The sequence below is a fragment of the Microcebus murinus genome, chromosome 8 (genome assembly GCF_040939455.1).
Source record: "Microcebus murinus isolate Inina chromosome 8, M.murinus_Inina_mat1.0, whole genome shotgun sequence".
NCBI classification, from domain to species: domain Eukaryota; kingdom Metazoa; phylum Chordata; class Mammalia; order Primates; family Cheirogaleidae; genus Microcebus; species Microcebus murinus.
In genome coordinates this window covers 47,293,682-47,315,171 of record NC_134111.1, presented here as the reverse complement: position 1 = coordinate 47,315,171, position 21,490 = coordinate 47,293,682, and the positions used below count along the sequence as shown (strand labels likewise).

At 40.8% G+C, this 21,490-nt stretch overlaps 1 protein-coding gene across 1 annotated transcript in view; it reads left to right on the top strand.

Moving 5' to 3' along the window:
* STK39 (serine/threonine kinase 39) overlaps nt 1-21,490 on the top strand; it is a 277,886-nt gene that overhangs the window by 51,178 nt on the left and 205,218 nt on the right. Inside the window, exon 2 of the mRNA XM_020288403.2 lies at nt 10,512-10,624. Within this exon, the coding sequence (XP_020143992.2) occupies nt 10,512-10,624 (113 nt within the window). The remainder of the gene's footprint in view (nt 1-10,511; nt 10,625-21,490) is intronic.

The window sequence follows — 21,490 nt, the reverse complement described above, 5'->3', positions numbered from 1 at the left end:
TGGGAGGTGGGGAAAGAAGCTGAGACCTAGGAGCTGCGATTCTCAAATTTAAGGGTATGAGTGAATTGCTGTAGTTGCTTATTAAAAATGCAGATTGCAGGCTTTCACGTGCAATAATTCTGATTCAATAGGTTGGATATGAGCCCAAAAATCTGCTTTTCTTTGTTGTTGTTGAGACAGAGTCTCATTCTTTTGCCCAGGCTAGAGTGCCATGGCGTCAGCCTAGCTCACAGCAACCTCAAACCCCTAGGCTCAAGCAATCCTCCTGCTTCAGCCTCCCGAGTAGCTGGGACTACAGGCATGCGCCACCATACCAGGCTAATTTTTTGTATATATATTCAGTTGGCCAATTAATTTCTATTTCTTTTTTTTAATAGAGACGGAGTCTTGCTCTTGCTTAGAGCTGGTTTCAAACTCCTGACATTGAGCAATCCTCCTGCCTCGGCCTCCCAGAGTGCTAGGATTACAGGTGTGGGCCACCACACCTGGCCAAGAATCTGCTTTTTAAACAGACATCTTAGGTAGTTATCCTGTCTTAGAAGCTTTGACAAAATCCGCCCAAATCCAGGGCTTCCCCAATCCAGGCCCCAAATCCAGGGGCCAATTCTTAAATCTGGGGTTGTTGTCCTGGGGGTTTAGACACCAACTTTAATTATTTTTTTAGTAGGATGGAGCTATGGATATGCTAGTAGCCTTTGATTGATGGCCACCCAAGTTGTACATCCCCCTGGAGGCTGAAAATCCAACCCTTGTTTAGCACAAGCTCTGATGCAATTAGCTGGGAGAAAAGAGCTTTCCCCCCTAAATGTGCGTTGTCCTCTTGTGAGGTCCTGCACCCCAAGGGTTGTGTCCAATTAAAGATTTATGCAAGCCAACCTGCATGTAGCTTAGAAGGGAAGGAATGGGACTGACCCTGAAGTTGGTACTGGCTCTTCTTTTTGTATTTAAAGCCCTTCCCATTTCCAGGTGGCTTAAGGTTGGAGCAGCAAGAAATCGGAGGGCACCACTGTGCCACACATACTGATCCAAGACACTTGTGCCTTTTGGCCTTTGCCAGTGGGTGTATCTGTTTATCTGTATGAATAGCAATGGACATTCCTTTGTGGGATGTTGGCTTCCATCCGGTTGATCTAATCAGTAAAACCAGTGGGCTTTGCTGGGAGGAGTCGGACTACCCCCTCAGAGCAGAACAGGAAGTTTTTCAGTCCTGCCAAATCATGGGGCTTTTGAGTTTACAGGGGGCAAGGACTTCAAAGTGACCTTTTACTGAATAAAACATTCAGATTTTCTCTGTAGGAATGTGTCCATCCTGCAGTCCAGGGCCTGATGCAGTAGTTCCTGAGATGGATTTGGAGGGCTGTCGTGGGCTTCTGTCTGTCACCTCTTCATGTTGTTAGGTGTTTTATGTCACCTCCTTATGCTCAAGTAGAATTATCGAGGGCTCAAGTTTGTATTAGTCACATTTTGTGTGGCTCCTACATTCTGAGCAGGGGCCAGTTGATTACATTTTTAAAAATTGAGGTTCTCAGCTGATTGTGGGACGTTGCTCTTCACAATGAGTTCTCCTGTGAAACTTGCCTTTAGAATTGAATGAGATGTTCTGCAAATCAGAAATGCCTTAGGGCAGATGGCCTCCCTCGGCTTGCTCCTTGAAGTTAACTGCCACATCCCTCACAACTACATACTTAAAAAACACATGATGTGCAATCCAGAGATAAGACATTGAGTAAAAAAAACCCCTCTTCCTCCTTGCTGGTAGATTACATAGCCCACCAGTGCCTGTAGTGCAGCTTGGGACATGGCATCACCTCCCTTGTCTGCAGGTGGTCTCCCCAGTGCTGGCTTGATGTGTGTTTTATTCAGTTAGGCTGCACTTATCAAGGGCCTTCTGTATTCCAGGCAGTGGCCTAGGTAGGAGGGCTGATTCTAGAAGAGCAAGGCCAAAGAATATCGCTCCATAAGCATTAAGTGCTGGGATGAGGTGTATAGAGTCCCTGGGAGCAGTGAGGAAGTGACTGACTACTTGGGGCTGTTCTAGAAGGAGATATCTTAAGTGATTCATTCATAGCTAGGTGGGGCTAGGTCGTCCCCCCTCCCTACCCCTCATCAAAATGAGATGGTCTTTTTCTTTTTTTTTTTTTGAGACAGGGTCTCACTCTGTTGCCCAGGCTAGAGTGCTGTGGCGTCAGCCTAGCTCACAGCAACCTCAAACTTTTGGGCTCAAGCGATCCTCCTGCCTCAGCCTCCCAAGGAGCTGGGATTACAGGCATGCACCATGACACCCTGCTAAGTTTTCTATTTTTAGTAGAGATGGGGTCTCACTCTTGCTCAGGCTGGTCTTGAACTCCTGAGTTCAAGCGATCTTCCCGTCCCAGCCTTCCAGAGTGCTAGGATTACAGGTGTGAGTCAACTCGCCCAGCCGAGATGGTCTTTTTCTTAAAAAGTAAATGCACGTTCACTGACAGAGAGGTTATGAGGGATATGTATTCTACTTCAACATTAGGACTTAAATCCTAGAATATGGTTAGCTTTGAGGGGCTGAACTGAGTACTTTTGAGACTAATTGTTAAATGTTTTATTTTTTTCTTAAACTGGAAAGCAATTCTATTCATAGAGTGTTTTGTTTTTTTTCAAATCTGTGTGTGTCATTGAGAAAATAAAAATACCTGCAAGTAAATCCCAATATTAGGTTAAATTAGATGGAAATCAGAGTCTGCTGTTTTATAACGCCTAGTCCCATACCTATGGCTCCTCTTTAACATGGTGCCCCGAATTCACCTGTACCCTCAATAAGAATTTTTATTTTCATTGAAAATTATTACAGTTATTAAACTGTTGATTTCTTTAATGTTAGATGATCTCAACCCATGTACCTTTTGGGTGTTTAGTAAGTGTAGCATAGAGTTGTTTTTTTGTTGTTTTCTTTTTTTAGTTGTTGCTTGAGATGTAGCTTGAGGTCCAAGGTGAGTTTATTTATGTTCATTCCAGTTTGATTCCACACACCAGTTTCCCTCTATCTCTCTTAAAATCAGAACCCCAGGCTACTTTCGTTTTCCTGTGGATTATCAGATGGTGCTTGATGAGTTACATACAAGGGCTGCTTTTCTTCAGTGAGGTCTGTGACCTCTAAATGTTTTACCAAGCCGGGCTCTCCCAAGCAAGGTAGTTTATCCAGGTCAGTGGCGAAAGGCTAAGCACATTTTGCCGAGTGGCCATTTCTCCACCTCACTCTGGCACCCTGGTCATTGCCTTCTTTTTTTAATTTTTAAGTAAACTCTAAATCTATTCCAACAACCCTAGAATGAGGCTCTACTAACCCGTTCTTTTGATGGGGGCAGAAGGACAGAACTCAGCCAGGTTGGTAGTGACACAAGCTAGGTCACTCAGGAGGGTCACCAGTTTGTAGCTGCCCTGAGAAATGTGGTCCTGTGGTGCCAGGTCCAGTGGAGACACACGGTTTGGTGTGTGTTGATTCAGACAGGCCAGCAGGACTGTCTGTTCTGTAAATTAATGATTATAGCCCCTTGCGTGTAACACCTGTCTAACGATTATTGTTATTTGTGTTTGACTTGAGACTTCATTGTGTGGGTGTTCCTCTCACACCGAATGTACCAGTTGACAGAATAGCTGTGACGAGGGTTTCTCTCTGCATGAAATAGTTAAGATGAGATAAATGGCGACACATAGAAAATCAGTCTGGGTCAGTACATGCCCATAATCTGTCCAACCATATGACATGCGACTATTTTTGATCTGGAAAAGTGGCAGCCTCACATGGGTAATCTAACAAATAATTTAAAATTTGGACCATCAGGTAGGAAGGATATGCCTTTGAAGCCAAATTGCAACAATGCACGCAGGCAAAATATAGCCTGTGGTAAGCTTCTGCTAGGCTCATGATGTTTTTTTTAAATTTTAAAAATTAATCACCAAACTTATCATATTAGGAGCTCTCACACAAAATTCTGGATTTTCAGCTTTTCTGCAAAATTCGGACAATCTTGCTGTGCCAGGTCAATCAGTGATCTCATTTGCTGACAATTGGCTAAGGCAGTGTGGCAACTGCGTCCCTGTAGAGCTGACACGTGTGTCCATTTGCCCAAGGCCTCCCCTGGCCAGCTTCTGGCCCTCATGTGACTGACTGGCCTCCTAAGCTTCGAGGTTGGACACATGCTATAAATAGAGCACAGAGAGTAAGCTGCGGAAAGACAGGGTTGGAAGAAATCAGCTGAACCAAAGCCATTTGTTTTGTTTACTACACACTACCAGCCAGCACCACTAAAAAGAAAGCCTGATCCCAGCCTGGACGCTAGTCGCTGGCCAAGGACAGGTAAGCATGATTAAGGAGTCCTTTCATGTGCTAAGAGATGGCCACACTCTTACTAAAGTTTGGATTTGATGCTCCTCCTTTAAGTAGGATATGATGATAGAAATTCCTTCCCGTGACCATAATCCATATTAGAGGATAATGTAATGCCTTTAAAAAAAATCTTGCCATTTATGAGAAGGGGTTACTGGACAATTAACCACATAAAAAAATGCTTGTGGACTGCTTTTTTAAATAAGTACTAGATATTTACTGGTACATTGTTCCTATCAGGGTGAAGACTGGAAATAAAGAGAATACTCACCAACAGAGGAAGGGCTGAATAAATTATGGTATATCAGTACCATGAAATATTATTATGTGGCATTAAAATGACAAGCTTACAGGATACCAGTCGACCTGGAGGGAATTGCTCCTAAGGAGCAATAGGAGCTAAGATTGAATTAGTAGTTACTTATATGCTGGGCACAGTTTCAAAGGCTTTCTATCTATTTACCCATTTAATCTTCACAACCACTCTAATGAGCTAGGAACTATTATTGTCATCTTACAAAGGAGGAACTGAGACATGGAGAAGTAACTCATCGAAGGAGAAGCAGTTAGTATGTGGCAGGGCCTAGGATATGAACCCATGCAATCTGGATAGACAAAGATGTTTTAAAATAAGTTTTAAAGACTAGCTATCAAAGTACATTATTAGCAATTGAAGTTTTGCTATAGAATATTCATATCTGTTCCTGAATTCTCAGGCTATCTCTTATATTTTTAGACCCTTATATTCATCGTGCTGTATCAGACTTTAGAAATCACTTAGTTCTTCGGTTTCCAAATTTAGCTTTCCTTTCCTCCCTTTTAAACCAATGGAATCTTCTTGGTGCAAAGCAAAATGAAACTTAGTACTGACCTGGAGCTGCTCTGGCCTCTTTTCCCTTGAGTACCATATAAACTGCAGATATAGTTTACCTCCTTCATGTTATGGGTGGACAAATGAGTCACAGAGCGAGAGCCTAACGTTTATTGAGTCAGTGTTTTCCAGGGGTATGAAATACATGATGTTTTGAAACATCAACAGTAGATTTTTTAATAGGCATATTTTAGGTAGATAGGTAGTTTTTTTTTTTATGCCTCTTAAGGAAGTGGAAGTTTAGGTAGAAATTAGGTCCAACATCACAGAGAATGAATATCACGGTTGAGTAGAATCCTTGTCTTACCTTCTTTTCGAGACTCTTACTAACCTCTAAGACTTTGGAACTAGAATGGCCCTTTGGTTGAATCTTGCCTTTTGCTCTTGACTTAATTAGGAAGTTTCTAAGAATTTCTAATTATTACAGCATTGTTTAACATAGGTGTTAGTGGAAGAGTGACTTAGAACATTAAGAGGCTTTTGTATTTGTTTGCTTGGACTGTCATAAGAAAACACCATACGTTGGGTGCTTAAACCAGCGGTCCCCAACCTTTATGGCACCAGGGACTGGTTTTATAGAAGACAATTTTTCTATAGACGGGGAGGTGGGTACCTTGGGGGCAGGGTAGGTGGAGCTCAGGCAGTGACGTGAGCAAAGGGGAGCAGCTATATAGATGAAGCTTCTCTTGCTTGCCCACTGCTCACCTCCTGCTACTGTGCACGGAGGGTGAGGGGCCCCCTTTCCTAAGTTTCATGGAAGACAGTTTTTCCACGGATGGGGGGGTGGGTCGGCTGAGCTCTTCGCCCAGTCCCTAACAGGGCACAGACTGGTACGGGTCCGCAACTAGGGGGGTTGGGGACCACGGCCTTAAACAACAGGAACTTAATCCTCACATTTCTGGAGGCTAGGAAGTGAGATCAATGTGCTGACCTGCTCAGTTTCTGGTGAGGGCTCTTTGTGCTGCTTTTTTGTGCCTAAAGTTTTCTTGTGGCGGTTAGGCACATTCTTCCATGTTTAGTGGTCAGGTTGTGATATTTCAAGGTTTTCCATTGGTAGGCTCTAGCAACAGGGCTTCATGTCATGGAAATACTGTTAAATTAAGCATAAAGGAATAGGGGCCATATAATACAGAGGGCAAGGAGAAGAAATCACAGGAAACCTGGGCTACGGATAGTTGCTGTGATTAAACATGAAATTTAGGTCTGAGGTTTCTGACTGTCAGGATAGTAAAGGGAAATATCATGCTATGTGTTTTTTATTATCAAGTTATTTGGGAGGAAGACATTTTTAGCACTAAATGCAAAGAGGAATTTATTGTGTGGGGTGTAAGAGTAGGGACTTTGAACATACTGTTCAGATTGTAATTGACGACAGTAATGATTTTTACAAAAGAAGCACTGAAGTTCTTCACATTAATTTCTTAGACTTATAGACTTCATGAAATCCAAAGTTATAATGCTAAATTGTATTTCCATGAAATATTTCTTAGGATAACTGAAGGTGTAAAATGCAGCTGTGCAATTTTCCGGTGATTTACCTTCCTGTCAGTGGCAGCACAAAGGGGAGAACGAGAAGAGGTGTCAACTCAAGGAGGAGTCTGCATTTTGATAATGAACTCGAGGAACCTCCTGCCTTTGATTGCCATTGCCATAATTGCTATCTAAAAGTTCTAAGTAGCTATTCTTGGTCTGGAATTACTTAGCAAAAGTGAATTGAGATAGAGTGACTTAAAACAGTGAATTGAAAGGCTTAAAGCCACATTCTCTTAGTTTGTGCATATAGGTCATAGTCCTATAGAATGATTTACTTCACTTGAAATAAGAGTCAGGAATAAAATGAGAAATGCCTAAAATGTGAAGAGCCTCCCAAAGCAGTGCATAATACTTCATTGAAAATATACTACCAATGTTAATGAGTTGTGTATAAATATCAAATATCGTTGCTATTTAATATATCAGTTGCTGCTGTTTTATTTCATATTGCTAATACTTGTCCAATTCCTGGATTTACAAGCCCCAAATTTTTAGTTTCCTCTTTAATCATCAAAATGCATAAAAATATTTAAAGCAAGATGGTCCTCATATCATTTCTAAATGTCCTTTAGAATTATGCAGTTAGGTCACCTCCTTTGCTTTCAAAGCATGGATTTACTCTAATCCTGGGAATCCTAATCTAGCACAGCAGGCTTCAAACTTTTGATCATCAGTCACAGTAAAACATGTTGTACTTCAGCTTGGGTGTAACTGAAGCAAAAGTTTCATAAAGCAGTTCTTGCCCTTAATATATTCTGGCGCTTTCCTTCAAAAAAGGATGGCTTCTACCCAGTAGGTTGATATGATGACCGATGGATTCTCACTGGCCCTTTGAAGAAACACTGACCCGGTGGAGAGAATAGCAGACAAGGAACAAGGATGTTTAGGATCCTAATCCTATGTTTATCAATTACTGCAGGGAAAAAATCCCTACCCTTCATGAGACCCTGCTTCCTCATTCATAAAGTGAGGAGTCAGACTTGATCTTTAAGTTGCTATCTACCTTTAAGTTTGTTCTTGATCTCTCTTTAGTTGGAGAATATCTTTGGATTCAGAGTAGGATCTCCCAAGTTCTTTAACTAATGATTAAATCCATTTATGCTGTGACAATGATATCAGGTCTTGAAGCTTCTTTATATTTATTCTTTCTAGAGATGAGAAGTAGTCAGTTGTTCTTTAGCTGTAGTTATAAAGCAATAGCAGTTGTTTAGTTGTAAAACTCTAAAAAAACAAAAGCAAAAACAAACAAAAAAAACCCCCGACAACTTTGTACCCCCTCCTACTTTTTAGAATTCTTATTTGTGTCCATATTCTTCATATGCCCGTGGAGGTCAGGAGACTTTGACAGTCAAAGACTTCACTGATGAGGAGAGGTAGCTCCATATTGCATGCACTTGTTTTGTCCTTTCTGGGAGTCTGTTTTCTTCTTTCTTCTTTTCCAATCCCCCTGATTTAAGAATATTCTAGAATGTGGATGAAGGATGGAGGAGTAGAGTTGTGGGGAGATTTATAGTAGGTGGGGCTGAGGATGGCTTTCTAATCAGCAGCTAAAGATGTTTGTTGATTTCTCTGCTGGATCCCAAGCCCAGCACTAACCAGCTACTTAGCACTTGCTGCAGCTCCCTTCAGTGATGGTCTCTTGTTCTGGAGCCTGGAAAATACACTTTGTTATCAGCAGGGCTCTTTGTAGTGTTTGGCGCTGGCATCTGGAGCATTCTGGATTGAACCCAACATGCTGTGATCTGCAGGGCCAGTGAGGTCAACCTGGTGGGACCTGGAGTAGCAGCAGATGGAGGGAGCAGAGAGAGTAGGGAGAGGAAGGCCCTTTCAAATGACCTGTCAGTAGCAGCGCAGGTGAGTGCAGCTCAGGTGAGCCTCTCCTCTAGGTGGCTTCCCTTTTGTTGAACCATGTGGGACTGAAGAAAATACTTTCCTAACAGGGCCTAAAACAGGTGAGGATGGGAAGGATGTGCTCTGGCTTCTGGGAAGTAGAACAAAAACACAGATCTTGGAGTCTGGCAGCCCTGACTCAGATCCCAGCTCAGGTACTTATTAGCCGTGTGACCTTGGGCAAGTTTTCTGGGTCCTAGTGTTCTCACATGTAAAATGAGGCTAATAAAAATGTACAGACTTCTAAGTGGACTTCTGTGAGTAAAGTGCGCACTGTGCAGTGGGTAGTCAGTATGTGTGGATTTTCTTCCCCAGCGAACACAGGTTGGGCTTCTCTGTATGGGGAATCTTTTTTGTTGTTGTTGAGACAGAGTCTCGCTCTGTTGCCCGGGCTATGGTGCTGTGACATCAGCCTAGCTCACAGCAACCTCAAACTCTTGGGCTCAAAGGGTCCTCCTGCCTCAGCCTCCCAAGTAGCTGGGACTATAGGCATGTGCCACCATGCCTGGCTAATTTTTTTCTATTTTTTTAGAAGAGGTGGGGTGTCTTGCTCTTGCTCAGGCTGGTCTCGAACTCCTGAACTCAAGTGATCCTCCCACCTTGGCCTCCCAGAGTGCTAGGATTACAGGCGTGAGCCACTGTGCCTACCCAGGATGGGGAGTCTTGAGGTTATAGCCTTAATCTGCTGGGGTCACCAGGTCAGGGGGCCAGAGCTGATGATGAGGCCACAGGGCAGAAGAAAGGGCAGAGCTCCAGCCCTGTAGACACCCATCTGGGCACTTCCTTGGTGTGGGAAAGCCTTGATTTGCACTAGAGATGCCTTTCTGCCATGACTTCCTGTCACATGTATTAGGAACACTAGTACTGATCTCTCTTTCTTATTGCAAAATTCCCCCTCCCCTTTCCTTTTTATGATGATATTTGAGGACTCATTTCAGAAATGTTATCTGAAGAAAAACTTTGGAGAGAAAGTTAGATTGTCACCTCTGGCCCTCTTTGCACATCCCTGAGCACAGGCTGTTTCGCTGGTTGGCTGACTTGCAGCGGTAGAGGATTTATATTACGCGAATGACATTTTTGGTAGTATTTGCAGAATTGAGATGCCTTAACCTAGGGGCCTTTTAGCCCCTGTGGAATAGAAAGCCGATTAGGAGCTCTTTGTGCTCTGCCACAAATCATTACACGTCTACATTTTGCTCTTATAAAATGTGGGTAACGACATGACTGTGTCTCTTAGGAGTTTGAGTGCATTAGCTAATGATCATGAAACCTTAGAAACAAAATTTATATGAATGCCAAGAGCTTTTGTAATTACACATTTACATCATTTTGCTTGGCATCCTTGAAAGTTGTGTTTTCAACATGAAGAATGCTAGGGTTGATTCCTGTTTTTCTAACGGTAGAGTAAGCTCTGAAGAAATAAGCTCAAAGGGTGCCAAGGACAGATACAATGTCTTAGCATCTCATGGAAGCCCTGAAGTAGCCCAGGCTGCAGCGGTTTGGTTTGGGCTGAGGCGGAAGAAGAAGAGCCTGGGATATTTTAAAGGTGCTGAAGTTAGAAATTGCAAGGACCAGAGGATGGAAATGGCTTCCATGCAGGGTTGTGCGTAGATGCTTTTGTCCCTTTGTGTCCTCAGACATAAATTGTCTGGAAGAATCCAGTTTTTCTTTTTTCTTCTCCAGATAATCATTTTGGGATTTAAGGGAAACTCTTAATTAAAAAGATGTCACATGGTAATGTTTTGAATACCTTGAGTAGAAGACTTTCACAAAAATAGATATTTATTTAGGAAAGAGGTCGTGAGTAGCAACCCCACACTGTGCCATTTGACAGCTGTTGTTTCCATTTCATTTCAGGCAGCGGAGCGACTGCTGTGGTTCAGGCTGCCCTGTGCAAACCCAGGCAAGAACGTGTAGCAATAAAGCGGATCAACTTGGAAAAATGCCAGACCAGTATGGATGAACTATTAGTAAGTAGAGGTGAAGGGGGTACCTGCTGGTTGCTTTTATTAGCCTTTGGGTATATGGAGATGGGTGGGAGAAGAGCAAAGTGTTCTCTTTCCTATATAGACACTCATATTTATTTCTTGGGGAGTAGCCCCTACCACTTCCTGCTCCCCGGATTAATGAGACTGTGCCTTATCATTGTGCTGTATAATTCACACCTTCCTTTGCTTTGACAAACAGTACTTTGCTGGGTCCAAATATTCCCCAGGGGGGACTGGTGTTGGTATTAGCATTCCATTGTATTTATCAAAGGCGTATGTTTGTAGGATGACCTAAGGTCTTGGGAGTACTGACTACAGTTTTGGGTGGCAAGCTTCTGGCCCTTGGTATAGAAAGTGACAGAAATGGGAACTACTCCCCATGCTATTTGTTGTTCAATTTGGCTTTCATAAATTACAAAATCACGTAAATTTGAGTTATTTTTTAAAAATGCAGTCTAGCTTGCATTTGGCTAATGAGAGCATTTGTTTTTCTTACATGGCAATTTGTACTTCTCATTCTAGGCGAAGTTCATTATGGAAATAATTGGGGCTTGTCAGTGTGGATACGACTGGAGTAGCTATTGGGTTGGTTGAAGGAACATTTGCTTTTGGCTTAGCTGACTCATTATTAAATGAACAGCTTGGCAAATGGTTATTAGTTGCCCGGCAAACTGTGAAGGGTTTGAGAGTTTAATCTCATAAATATAGTTGTCATTCTACCTGCCAATTTTCTTTTCTTCCTTTTGGCCATTTATTTGAGGATAATAGAAAACTGCAGTGGAGGAGTTAACTGATTGGTTATCCCAACACTAATCCCAGTACAAATATTAGTCCAATAGCTCCATACAAGCTACAAAGTATAATGACAGTTGGCTCCAAATGAAGAAGCCTTTTGTTACATTCTCCATTGCGAGTGGAATGTCATTAACAAGAGCTTTTTGTCTTTACTCAGAATATAGCTTTTATTTCAGGCTTTAATTACAGTACACTATAGTATAAATTAAGTACAAGCATAAAGCTGTACTTTTCCAGATCTGTTTGGCCTTACATTTTAAACTAGGCTACACAATGCATCGATTTCATTGGATGGAAGCAATAGAGTGCCAGCTAAAACTCAGATTAAAGCAATTTAATGTTAATCAAGTTTAATGTTAATTTTTAAAATTTGCTTACATTTAAGGTTTTTACCCTCCTCAAAATTTCAGCTTGTGCTTTTGCCCTTACTGAAATTACTTCTGTGTGCTCCTTGTCTGGTGCTTGCTGTCTTGGTGACCAATAAAACTGTGCCTTTGTCATCCAACTAGTTTTCAAGGTCACTTTTCCTCCGAGTTGGAAAAAGCTTTGAGTAAACTGTGGGGAGAGCTGGGTCCTGCTTCTTCCACTAACTTGTTTTTTTAAACTTTAGTTGAGTTACCTAACAGCTCTGTGCTATTTAAAGAGAGAGTTGAATTGGAAGATTTCTAGGATCCCTTTAGGAATCCTGAAATTCTGTAGCTATCCACAAGTGTACATTAATTTTTTTTTTAATTTGGAGTATGCATTTAAGCTTATGCACTGTTTAGAAATATCACTCAAGGATTTGCTCATGATTGTGGTGTGTTTTTAGAGGTCTCACAGCCACCTTTCTGTCACCAGCAGAATTTCGATGCAGAGTATGTGTAAGGCTCGTGTGAGCTTGTGCCTGACAGCTCTAGAGACAGCCTTCTGGGCTGATGCTGAGGTCTCTGGTCTCTACCAAGCCTCCAGTCGCCCACAGCCTTCACGTTTCCCTTTGCTGGCCTGTCATCAGCTGTCGGCCGACAGTGACAGTAGTTATGTAAGGGTCTGGGTGGAGGTCAGCAGGAAGGCTGTCACTCCAGTCCCTTTCCTTTGTTCCTCTGAGACTGGCAAGCACAGCAGTGTCATTAGGAGGTACTTGTAACTTAGGCAGAGCTGGTGCTTTTGTGGCTTTGTACTTCCTCCATTAGTCTGAGGTCTTACGATTTATGAGTTCACATATTAATGTTAATTTATTTCTCTCCCTTTTTTTTTTCTCCTTAATGCCCATGTTGTAACAGTATATAGCATGTATGCATAATTGTTTTTCATTTAAAAAGATACATTTTATTTATTGCTTTGATCTTTCCTTAACCTTGAACCTTTGACCTTTTGGTGTCTTGATATATTTAGAGAGGGGAAGAATGGCTGTGATCCTTTAGGAGGTACCACTCCCAGGTTCTTTTCAAACAAAAAGAAATAGAGTTTACAGTATTGGCAGCCTAATGTTGCCAGGCCTTTGTGGCCTGGTTATTGGCACATGAGATTGTGTGGAGCAAAGTTGCTGTCGTCCTTTCAACTTCCGATCCTGCTGTTGCTTGCAGTTTCATTATTTTGGTGGGTTCACATTTTGACGGTGTTTGGACATCTGGTATCCTAGTAATCCTTTAATGCCATGAGTGTGTATTATATACAGGTCAGTGCACTGCATCATCTCACAGACTGTGCCGTGTGTTAACTGGAAACCATTGTTCTTAAAAGAAACAATGGCCACTGGGATCTCTGTCTTGTGAGAGTGTTATGTCACAGAAGTCACAATTATCAACTATTTGCTGGCCGTTGGAACCTCTGTCTCCCTGATGAAACTGTATCACCTCCCAATGCGCCCCCCCCACTGCCCACCCCACCCCTCTTGTCCTGTAGTAAGGTAGGATTTACGTATATAGGTCAGAGTGACGGCACACAACAGTTTTGGACGGCCGGCCCCGGACTCTGTTTCTTTATGTGGTGGAGGCTAGCAGTAGATTTTCCTTTAGTCATGGAGTCGGTTCCAGGTTTTGCTAAAGTAGGATTCAAGTGGTCATGGTTTCTGAAGCAAAGTACTAATTACAGTGTCAACTTCTCTGAGAAGGGAGGGAGGAGAAGAAATGTTACATGAGATCATTAGTGTTAATAATTGATTATTTAAATTTATACTGTTGAAATGAATGCTGTAATACTCTGCAAAGATAAGTTAGTTACAGATCTAATGGGCGTTTATTTATTTATTTGGTAAATACTTACCGAGTTTCTGTATTAGGCTTAGGCCCAACAAAAGGATGAGTTTGGGATGTGTATATGGGAGTACAAGGCTATATGCTCACTATAAATTCATTTTATTAGTAGTTTAACAGCAACTAGATTAGAACACTCTAGAATAAATGTTTCCCTGGTATGATGTTAATTAGCATTTAATCTAAACTAATGCTTTTCTATGCATTACTTTGAATTTTCATACATGTTTTTGAGTTTGGCCTTTAGCTGTATCCTGATCTCTGGTTATAATGATCTTAGTGTTTAATTTTCCAGGGGCCAAGGAGATGTTGCTGGTTGATTCCATATTCCCGACAGTCACAACATAGATGTTTTGATAATTTCTGAGATTTGTTAATCCCACATTGGTTGTTAACCCCACATTTGTCAAGCCCACCATGGTATAAATGACTGATTTATAATTAGTTTAACACCCTCTGGGAGATATTTGTAGTTTTAGAGCAGAACTTGTTAGCACAATAATCATTAAACACTGCTAGATGCTAGACACCGAGATAAAGAGGGGAGAACAAAGAGGGTCCCTGTTCTTTGGAGAGCCCTTAAACTAGTAAATGAGTCTTTTCATTTGTGTTTTGGGTTGGTGAGATTTTTGAGCAGGGGATATCTTTCTGTACCTATTCTGTTTGCTTGGAAATGGTATAGCAGATTGGTGGACAGGTTATTGTACTCTAATATGTAGTCCATTGAGGGAGTTCTTGCTTTCCAGTAGGAGTTAAGACTTGCTAAATGAGTCTGACCCACTGTCTGTAGAATAGTATATTCTATGTGAAGATGGCCTTGAGGTTTCTTGCGAGAGTTTGGTTCTCTGGTTTGTGGTCAGCCTCAAAGGTTAGGGATGCTACCCTAGGGCACACTTGGCCTCCCTTAAAATCCATTACATGAGTGAAGAATTAATCTACATTGTTTGAAGTCTTCTGTCTTTTCAGCCTCCACACCAGGTGACAAAATGAATTCCATAAATATGACATAGTCTTTCATTTTATTTACCCTAAACGCATTTTCAGACCTTCAGGGTACTTTCTCCTGTATTTTATCCAGGGATTGATGAGCATTTTGGTTTATCACCTTACTTGACTTTATGATTTTTAGACTTTAACTACTTCCCTCTCAATTTTTTTCTCTAGACTCAAGTTCTTGTATTTTTAGTCTGCCTTTGGTACTTAGTCCCAGAAAACTCAGCCCTATTTTCTTATTACTACACATACATTGATGCCATCAAAACTTAAGAGTTTAATTCTCAGGTGCAGGAGAGCTATACTCATAGGAGAAATCATGGTTCAGGGACCAGGCAAAGTGCTTGTTTCTTTTAAAAAAAAAATCATAGAAAGAAAAAAAAAATAGTTATGTGATTACATTATGAAATTATGTAATGCTCATTAAAATATTTTAGTTTATGAGGGATAACATATATAGATGGATGTGAACAAAGTCGTTTCAAAAAAACAATGGCTATAGAAAAGTGATGAATGTTGAACATTGTGAGAGAGGGAAATGAGCTCCCCGGGTCAGGGGACCTGCTTTTGTTGCTTGGCTCCTCCACAGAAGGGCTTACCAAGGACTCTGGAAAATCAGTTTCACCTCTCTCTGGTCCTAAGTATCCTCATTCAGTGAGGAATTATGGCAAAAATTTATTTTCATCACCAAAGTTCTATGATTCTGTGTATTTAAAAATTCATTCTTTTAACAAATCCCTTTTTAAAATCATCTGAACAAAAATGCTGATTACTATCAAATCATGCATTAATATTTAGGATAGAGTAAAGTCACTCTAGTAAGATGGTGTGACAATAAAAGTCCACTGTAAATTCTTAGATTTGGGTGCCCAGTGTGCCATCATTTCTCCTATGTACGTAATGAAAGAATTTCCCAGTCATTAAATAGCCTTGAACTGGACAAGTACTGGCATCTGCCCTTTTTTCCTCTATCATCTTTATAAAGGTATTTTGCTTTATGTCACAGGCAGTATTTGTAGATAAAGCAAGAACTTTTTTATCAGAACAAAGCTACTGCCCTGATTTTACTTTTTGCTGGTGTTCTTTTATTGATTATTTCTACTTTCTCTTGATCTTCCATTCCCTCCCTCCCTCCCTCCCTCCCTCCCTCCCTCCCTCCCTCCCTCCCTCCCTCCCTCCCTCCCTCCCTCCCTTCCTTCCTTCCTTCCTTCCTTCCTTCCTTCCTTCCTTCCTTCCTTCCTTCCTTCCTTCCTTCCTTCCTTCCTTCCTTCCTTCCTTCCTTCCTTCCCTCCTTCCTTCTTTCCACTCCTTAGGGCCATGAGTTAGCTATGATTTGCAGGTTATTTTGGAGAATAAAGCTCTAGATACTTACTTGGCTTAATGATCATTTGAGAGGAATAGTTACCCCTAACCACTATCTGACATAGCTGCTGTCATCCTTTTTAAGTTAAATTATAATATTTGGAAACTTCTGAGCATTTCTTATAGTCAGAAGTTTTTTTTTTCTCCCTTCTTTCTTTTCATTGAGGTTTAAGGAAAAAAAACAACAATAAAACAAAAACCTTGTTTGCACTGTTTTAGCAATTTTCTGGAATTATGTTGATACTTTGCAAAGCTTGTTTATTATAGGAAGATTATACAGGCCAAAAAGCTTCCAGCTTTTTAAGTTGACCTCAAAACAGTATAATTTTGTATGTGTATATGTTTTCTTTATTGCATCTATGAAAGCATTTTTCCATGTTTTTGAACTTAGGAATTTTCAAATTAGTCAATTATTTCACATCCCAGCTCATTCAGCATCATAAGTGGTAAAAAATTGCATTTGTCTGTTTGTTATAGAGTCTTTTATACTAAGGATATAGCATTAAAATGTAAGCCTACTTCACTGAATATATTAATACTATTTTGAGCATTGTAAGTCTTAGCCATTAAGTTTTGTACTGTCGTTTGGCTCTTGCCACTTAGCTTTGTAATGATTTTTATATTATTTGGTGTTTATGTTTATTGAAGTATAGTCCAATTGAGGGCAGGATTAGAAATGAAAAATTTTTTGGATATTTTGAAGACATGAAAATATTCTTAAGAAATTAAAGATTAAATACTATATGCAAAACTGATTTATTTTTATAGCTCTAAAAATTATATTAGTTTAGGAATATGTATGATTTGGTTAGAGAAAATAATTTTCATTCTTGGAACATAAAATTTCAAAGTCATACCATAGTTTATTCTGATGTTAATTAAATGCACTAATTGAATTTACTTTTAAGCATGTTTATATTTGTTAGAAATGGCATGGGGGCTGGGTGCGGTGGCTAAGGCCTGTAATCCTAGCATTCTGGGAGGTGGAGGCGGGTGGATCGCTTGAGTTCAGGAGTTAGAGACCAGCCTGAATAAGAGCGAGACCCCGTCTCTACTAAAATAGAAATTAATTAATTGGCCAACTAAAAATATACATAGAAAAAATTAGCCAAACATGGTGGTGCATGCCTGTAGTCCCAGCTACTCGGGAGGCTGAGGCAGGAGGATCCCCTTAGCCCAGGAGTTTGCGGTTGCTGTGACCTAGGCTGACGCCACGGCACTCACTCTAGCCTGGGCAACAGAGTGAGACTCTGTCTCAAAAAAAAAAAAAAAAAAAAAGGAATCACAAAGAAATGGCTTGCTAAGGTGTCTAACATCTCATGCTATTTTCAAAAAGTGAGTGGAAATTAACATTGCGGGGACATTTACGTTTCTGGGCTTTATATGTTCTCAGTAACAGAAACCCAGCACATAATCATTTTCGGAGTAGAAGAAAATGGGGAAAGCATGCCCAGATTGAATAGAACTTTAGTTATGTCTCACTTTTTTTATGCCTCACTTGTGTCATCTGCATAGGCTTCTGGAAAATGTTGCTTAGGGTGAGACAAATGATTTAGTCCTTGCCTATGTTACCTTCTTTCTTATTTTGATTTGGTTACTTAAGCTACTTGCTGAAAAAGAGAACTGTGAGATACTCAGGGAGAAGGTTGGAGAGTGTTAGGATCCATCTCTGCCACTTTTTTTTTTGAGACAGAGTCTTGTTCTGTCACCCTGGCTAGAGTGCTGTGGCATCAGACTAGTTCACAGCAAAACTCCTGGGCTCAAGCAATACTCCTGCCTCAGCCTCCAGAGTAGCTGTAACTACAGGTGCACACCACCACACCTGACTAATTTTTTCTATTTTTAGTAGAGATGGGGTCTCACTCTTGCTCAAGCTGGCCTCAAACCCCTGAGCTCAAGTAAGTGATCCTCCCACCTTGGCCTCCCAGAGTGCTAGGATTACAGGTGTGAGCCATCTCGCCCAGCCCATCTTTGCCACTTTTGCAGGAGGGTTTTCCCCTGGGAGAACCCCAGATGACACACAACACCCAGGCATGGGACAGGAGAGCCCACAAAAGGAAAATGAAAAAAAAGACATGTTTCACTTTATGTTCTCATCATTTGGTGATGAAGCCAAATATAGCAGTGGTGCCAAAAGTTGGCCTTGAGGCTTCTAGCAGTACAGATTGGCTGACAATTTTCCTTTTCTTCTCTTTTCTTCTCTTCTCCTTCCTCCCTCCCTTCCTCCCTCCCTTCCTTCCTCCCTTCCTCCCTCCCTCCCTCCCTCCCTCCTTCCCTCCCTTCCTTCCTTCCTCCCTCCCTCCCTCCCTCCCTCCCTCCCTCCCTCCCTCCCTCCCTCCCTCCCTCTCTTCCTCCCTCCCTTCCTTCCTTCCTTCCTTCTTTTTTTATTTACTAGACAAGGTCTCACTATGTTGCCCAGGCTAGCCTTGAGCACCTGGGCTCAAGGGTTTGTTCCCCCTTAGTCCTGAGTAGCTGGGACTACAGGCATGAGCCACCAGGCCTGTCTATCTTTTTCTGCTCTTTTCTAGAGATGGAGTCTGTCTCTTTTGCCCAGGTGGGAGGAGTGCAGTGGTGTGATCATAGCTCACTGCAGTCTCCAGTTTATGAGCTCAAATGATCTTCCTGCCTCAGTCTCCTGAGTAGCTGGGACTACAAATGAGGGCCACTATTGGACTCTTTTTCAGGATTCCCAGTCACAAACAATTAAATGACCAAAAAGCAGTTGTTGATACCTGAGTCTGATTCCAATTCTATGATAGCAACCTCAGAGCTTTCAGAACCCATGTGACATCGTTATTGTGTTTTGAAAAACTTCTTTAGCTAACTCTGAAAGAAAATGGCTCCTCCCTGTTAAATGTTCTTTTAGTATTTCAGTGTCATTATTTTAATCTTTGACTTTCTCCCCCTTGATTCATTTGAAGAAAATAATTAGAACAGTGGCTTCTACATTTCCAAGCAAAATTCTTTAGTTTTTTAAGACAGTTTTTGCAGAGCACCCAATTTTGTGACATTATAATCAAGCAAGTAGGCCCTGAAATGTTAATTTTCTTCTATTAGCTAGTGTAGATGCTTGCTCATGGTGATTTCCCTGCTGCCTTTGAGGAATTTTCGAGACTTCCAACTGCCACATTTTATACTTTTACATCTACTTTCTCTAGCTTTAAAAACTTACCTACAAATACTGATTAAGTCTATCACAGAATTTAGGCTTCCCTTTTCCTAATTTCTTAAAAATGTTTCTCTGTCTTCAAAATATTTACATTTTCCATTTATAATCCTGCCTTCAACTGGACTCTACTTGGATAAATTCAGATACCAAATCACATGAAAATAATCACAAAGCCAAGTGGCAAGGGACATTTGTTGATTAATTTGTAAGTGGTACAAGACAATATTTGACTCTCCTTGGAGCAGGTTTTTCTCTGCTGCTACATTTCCTTTAAAAGAGGCAAGAGTTTGCTGCATAAATGACATATAATTTTTTTTATAATTAACAAAACTCACGATAACATTTTTCATGATTGACAGTACATAAAAATACATTGCCCTTGTATGTAAGAACTTTGCTAATATTTTTCTTACATTTCTTGGCTGACATTTGAAATCACTGAAATTTATTTATGTATTTATTTTTTAAACCTACTACTTACAGTATTTGGTCGTTTTATGAATATTGATTAGGTTACCTTTCATAATGATGTTTTTTTTTTTTTTTGAGACAGAGTCTCGCTTTCTTGCCTAGGCTAGAGTGAGTGCCATGGTGTCAGCCTAGCTCACAGCAACCTCAATCTCCTGGGCTCAAGTGATCCTCTTACCTCAGCCTCCCGAGTAGCTGGGACTACAGGCATGCGCCACCATGCCTGGCTGATTTTTATATTATATATATTAGTTGGCCAATTAATTTCTTTCTATTTTTATGGTAGAGATGGGGTCTCGCTCAGGCTGGTTTTGAACTCCTAACCTTGAGCAATCCGCCCGCCTCGGCCTCCCAGAGTGCTAGGATTACAGGCGTGAGCCACCGCGCCGGCCTAATAGTGATGTTAATGTTATGGAAGTGAACACTGAAGAACGTTTTAAAAGTGTTTCTATTTGGTATGGTTATCACCATATCATTTAGGGAACGCTTTAAATACTTGCAGAGTGTTGCATACATTTTAAAGATGTATTTGGTCATCTCTTGCATTTGGAAATGCATTTGTTTGATAGTGTTTGTAAATCATATATAGGTTTCCTTTTTAGATTAAATTGCAGTATGCAAATGTGCCTAGGAGCTAGATGCTCTTCTCACCATTTCATTGAAAGAAAAGGTGCATCTCAGTGATTAGCTTGAAAGCAGGAGTTCTTAGCCTTAGCTGCACATTGGATTCACCTGGGAATCTCTGAAGATTTTTTTTTTCATTCCCAGGCTGTATCCTAAACCAATTTACATCAGCCTCCCTGGGGCTGGGACACAGACGTTGGTTTTTCAAAGCTCCCCAGGCAATTTCAATGTGTAGCCATGGTGGAGATCTATTGCTTTAGAATAAAGTTAGAAATAGTAACTCCTCAGATTTAACTGCACATGTTGTTGGAGCTTGAGTAGTCTGATTTCTTAAGTAAGTAGCTGAGTATGATATTTTGCCACCATTGTCAGATAAAGAAGAATTTATTTAGGATTTACTTAAGTTGTGCAAATATGCTAATTTGGTTAAGTATAGTTTAATGTTTTGAATTCAGAATCCATTTAACTCTTCCTTCTTAATAATAAAAGCTCTTTTCTCTAGTGTTTTGTGAATCTCATGGTCTCAGGGACAAAAGGAACCAGGCTTTAACTTTTTCCTAATTCTTATATCTCAAAACTTACATTATTTCTCTTTGTTCTGAACCCTTTGTGTAAGCACATATTTAGACTCTTTATTCCAAAAGAGTTTGAGGCAGCTTACCAATATACGTGAAGTATGACAAGGTGGTATAAATTGGACACAGGATGAAATAATTAGGAAAAGCACAGATCAAGACAATGTAGAAGAATGGAGCGAAGCTAAAAATGTGTGACCAAATGACCTGTCCATGCGTTATTGGAAACTCCTTGAGCCAGCAGGGCCAATGAGTGTGTCTTGTGACATCTCTATAAGAAAAGGTGAATGCTGCTGGCAAGGTCTGTCTCTCTGTGCCTTTGAGGCTTAGTCAGGAACTTGGGACACCTGAGACACACCTAGACAAGTGATCAATGTGGAGATGCTCACATGCCAGGAAGGAGGAACTGAGACCTTGAGACCAGGAGACTAAATTAACTGTTAACATTTGTGTTATGTGCTAGGTATCCTGCAAGGAGTTTTATGTATCTCATTTTGTTTATTTCACAATAATTTTGTGTAGTTGATAATATAAACCTCATTTTACAGAAAGGGAAAATGAGGCTCACAATAATTTTTATGTAGTTAGTAATATAAACCTCATTTTACAGAAAGGGAAACTGAGGATC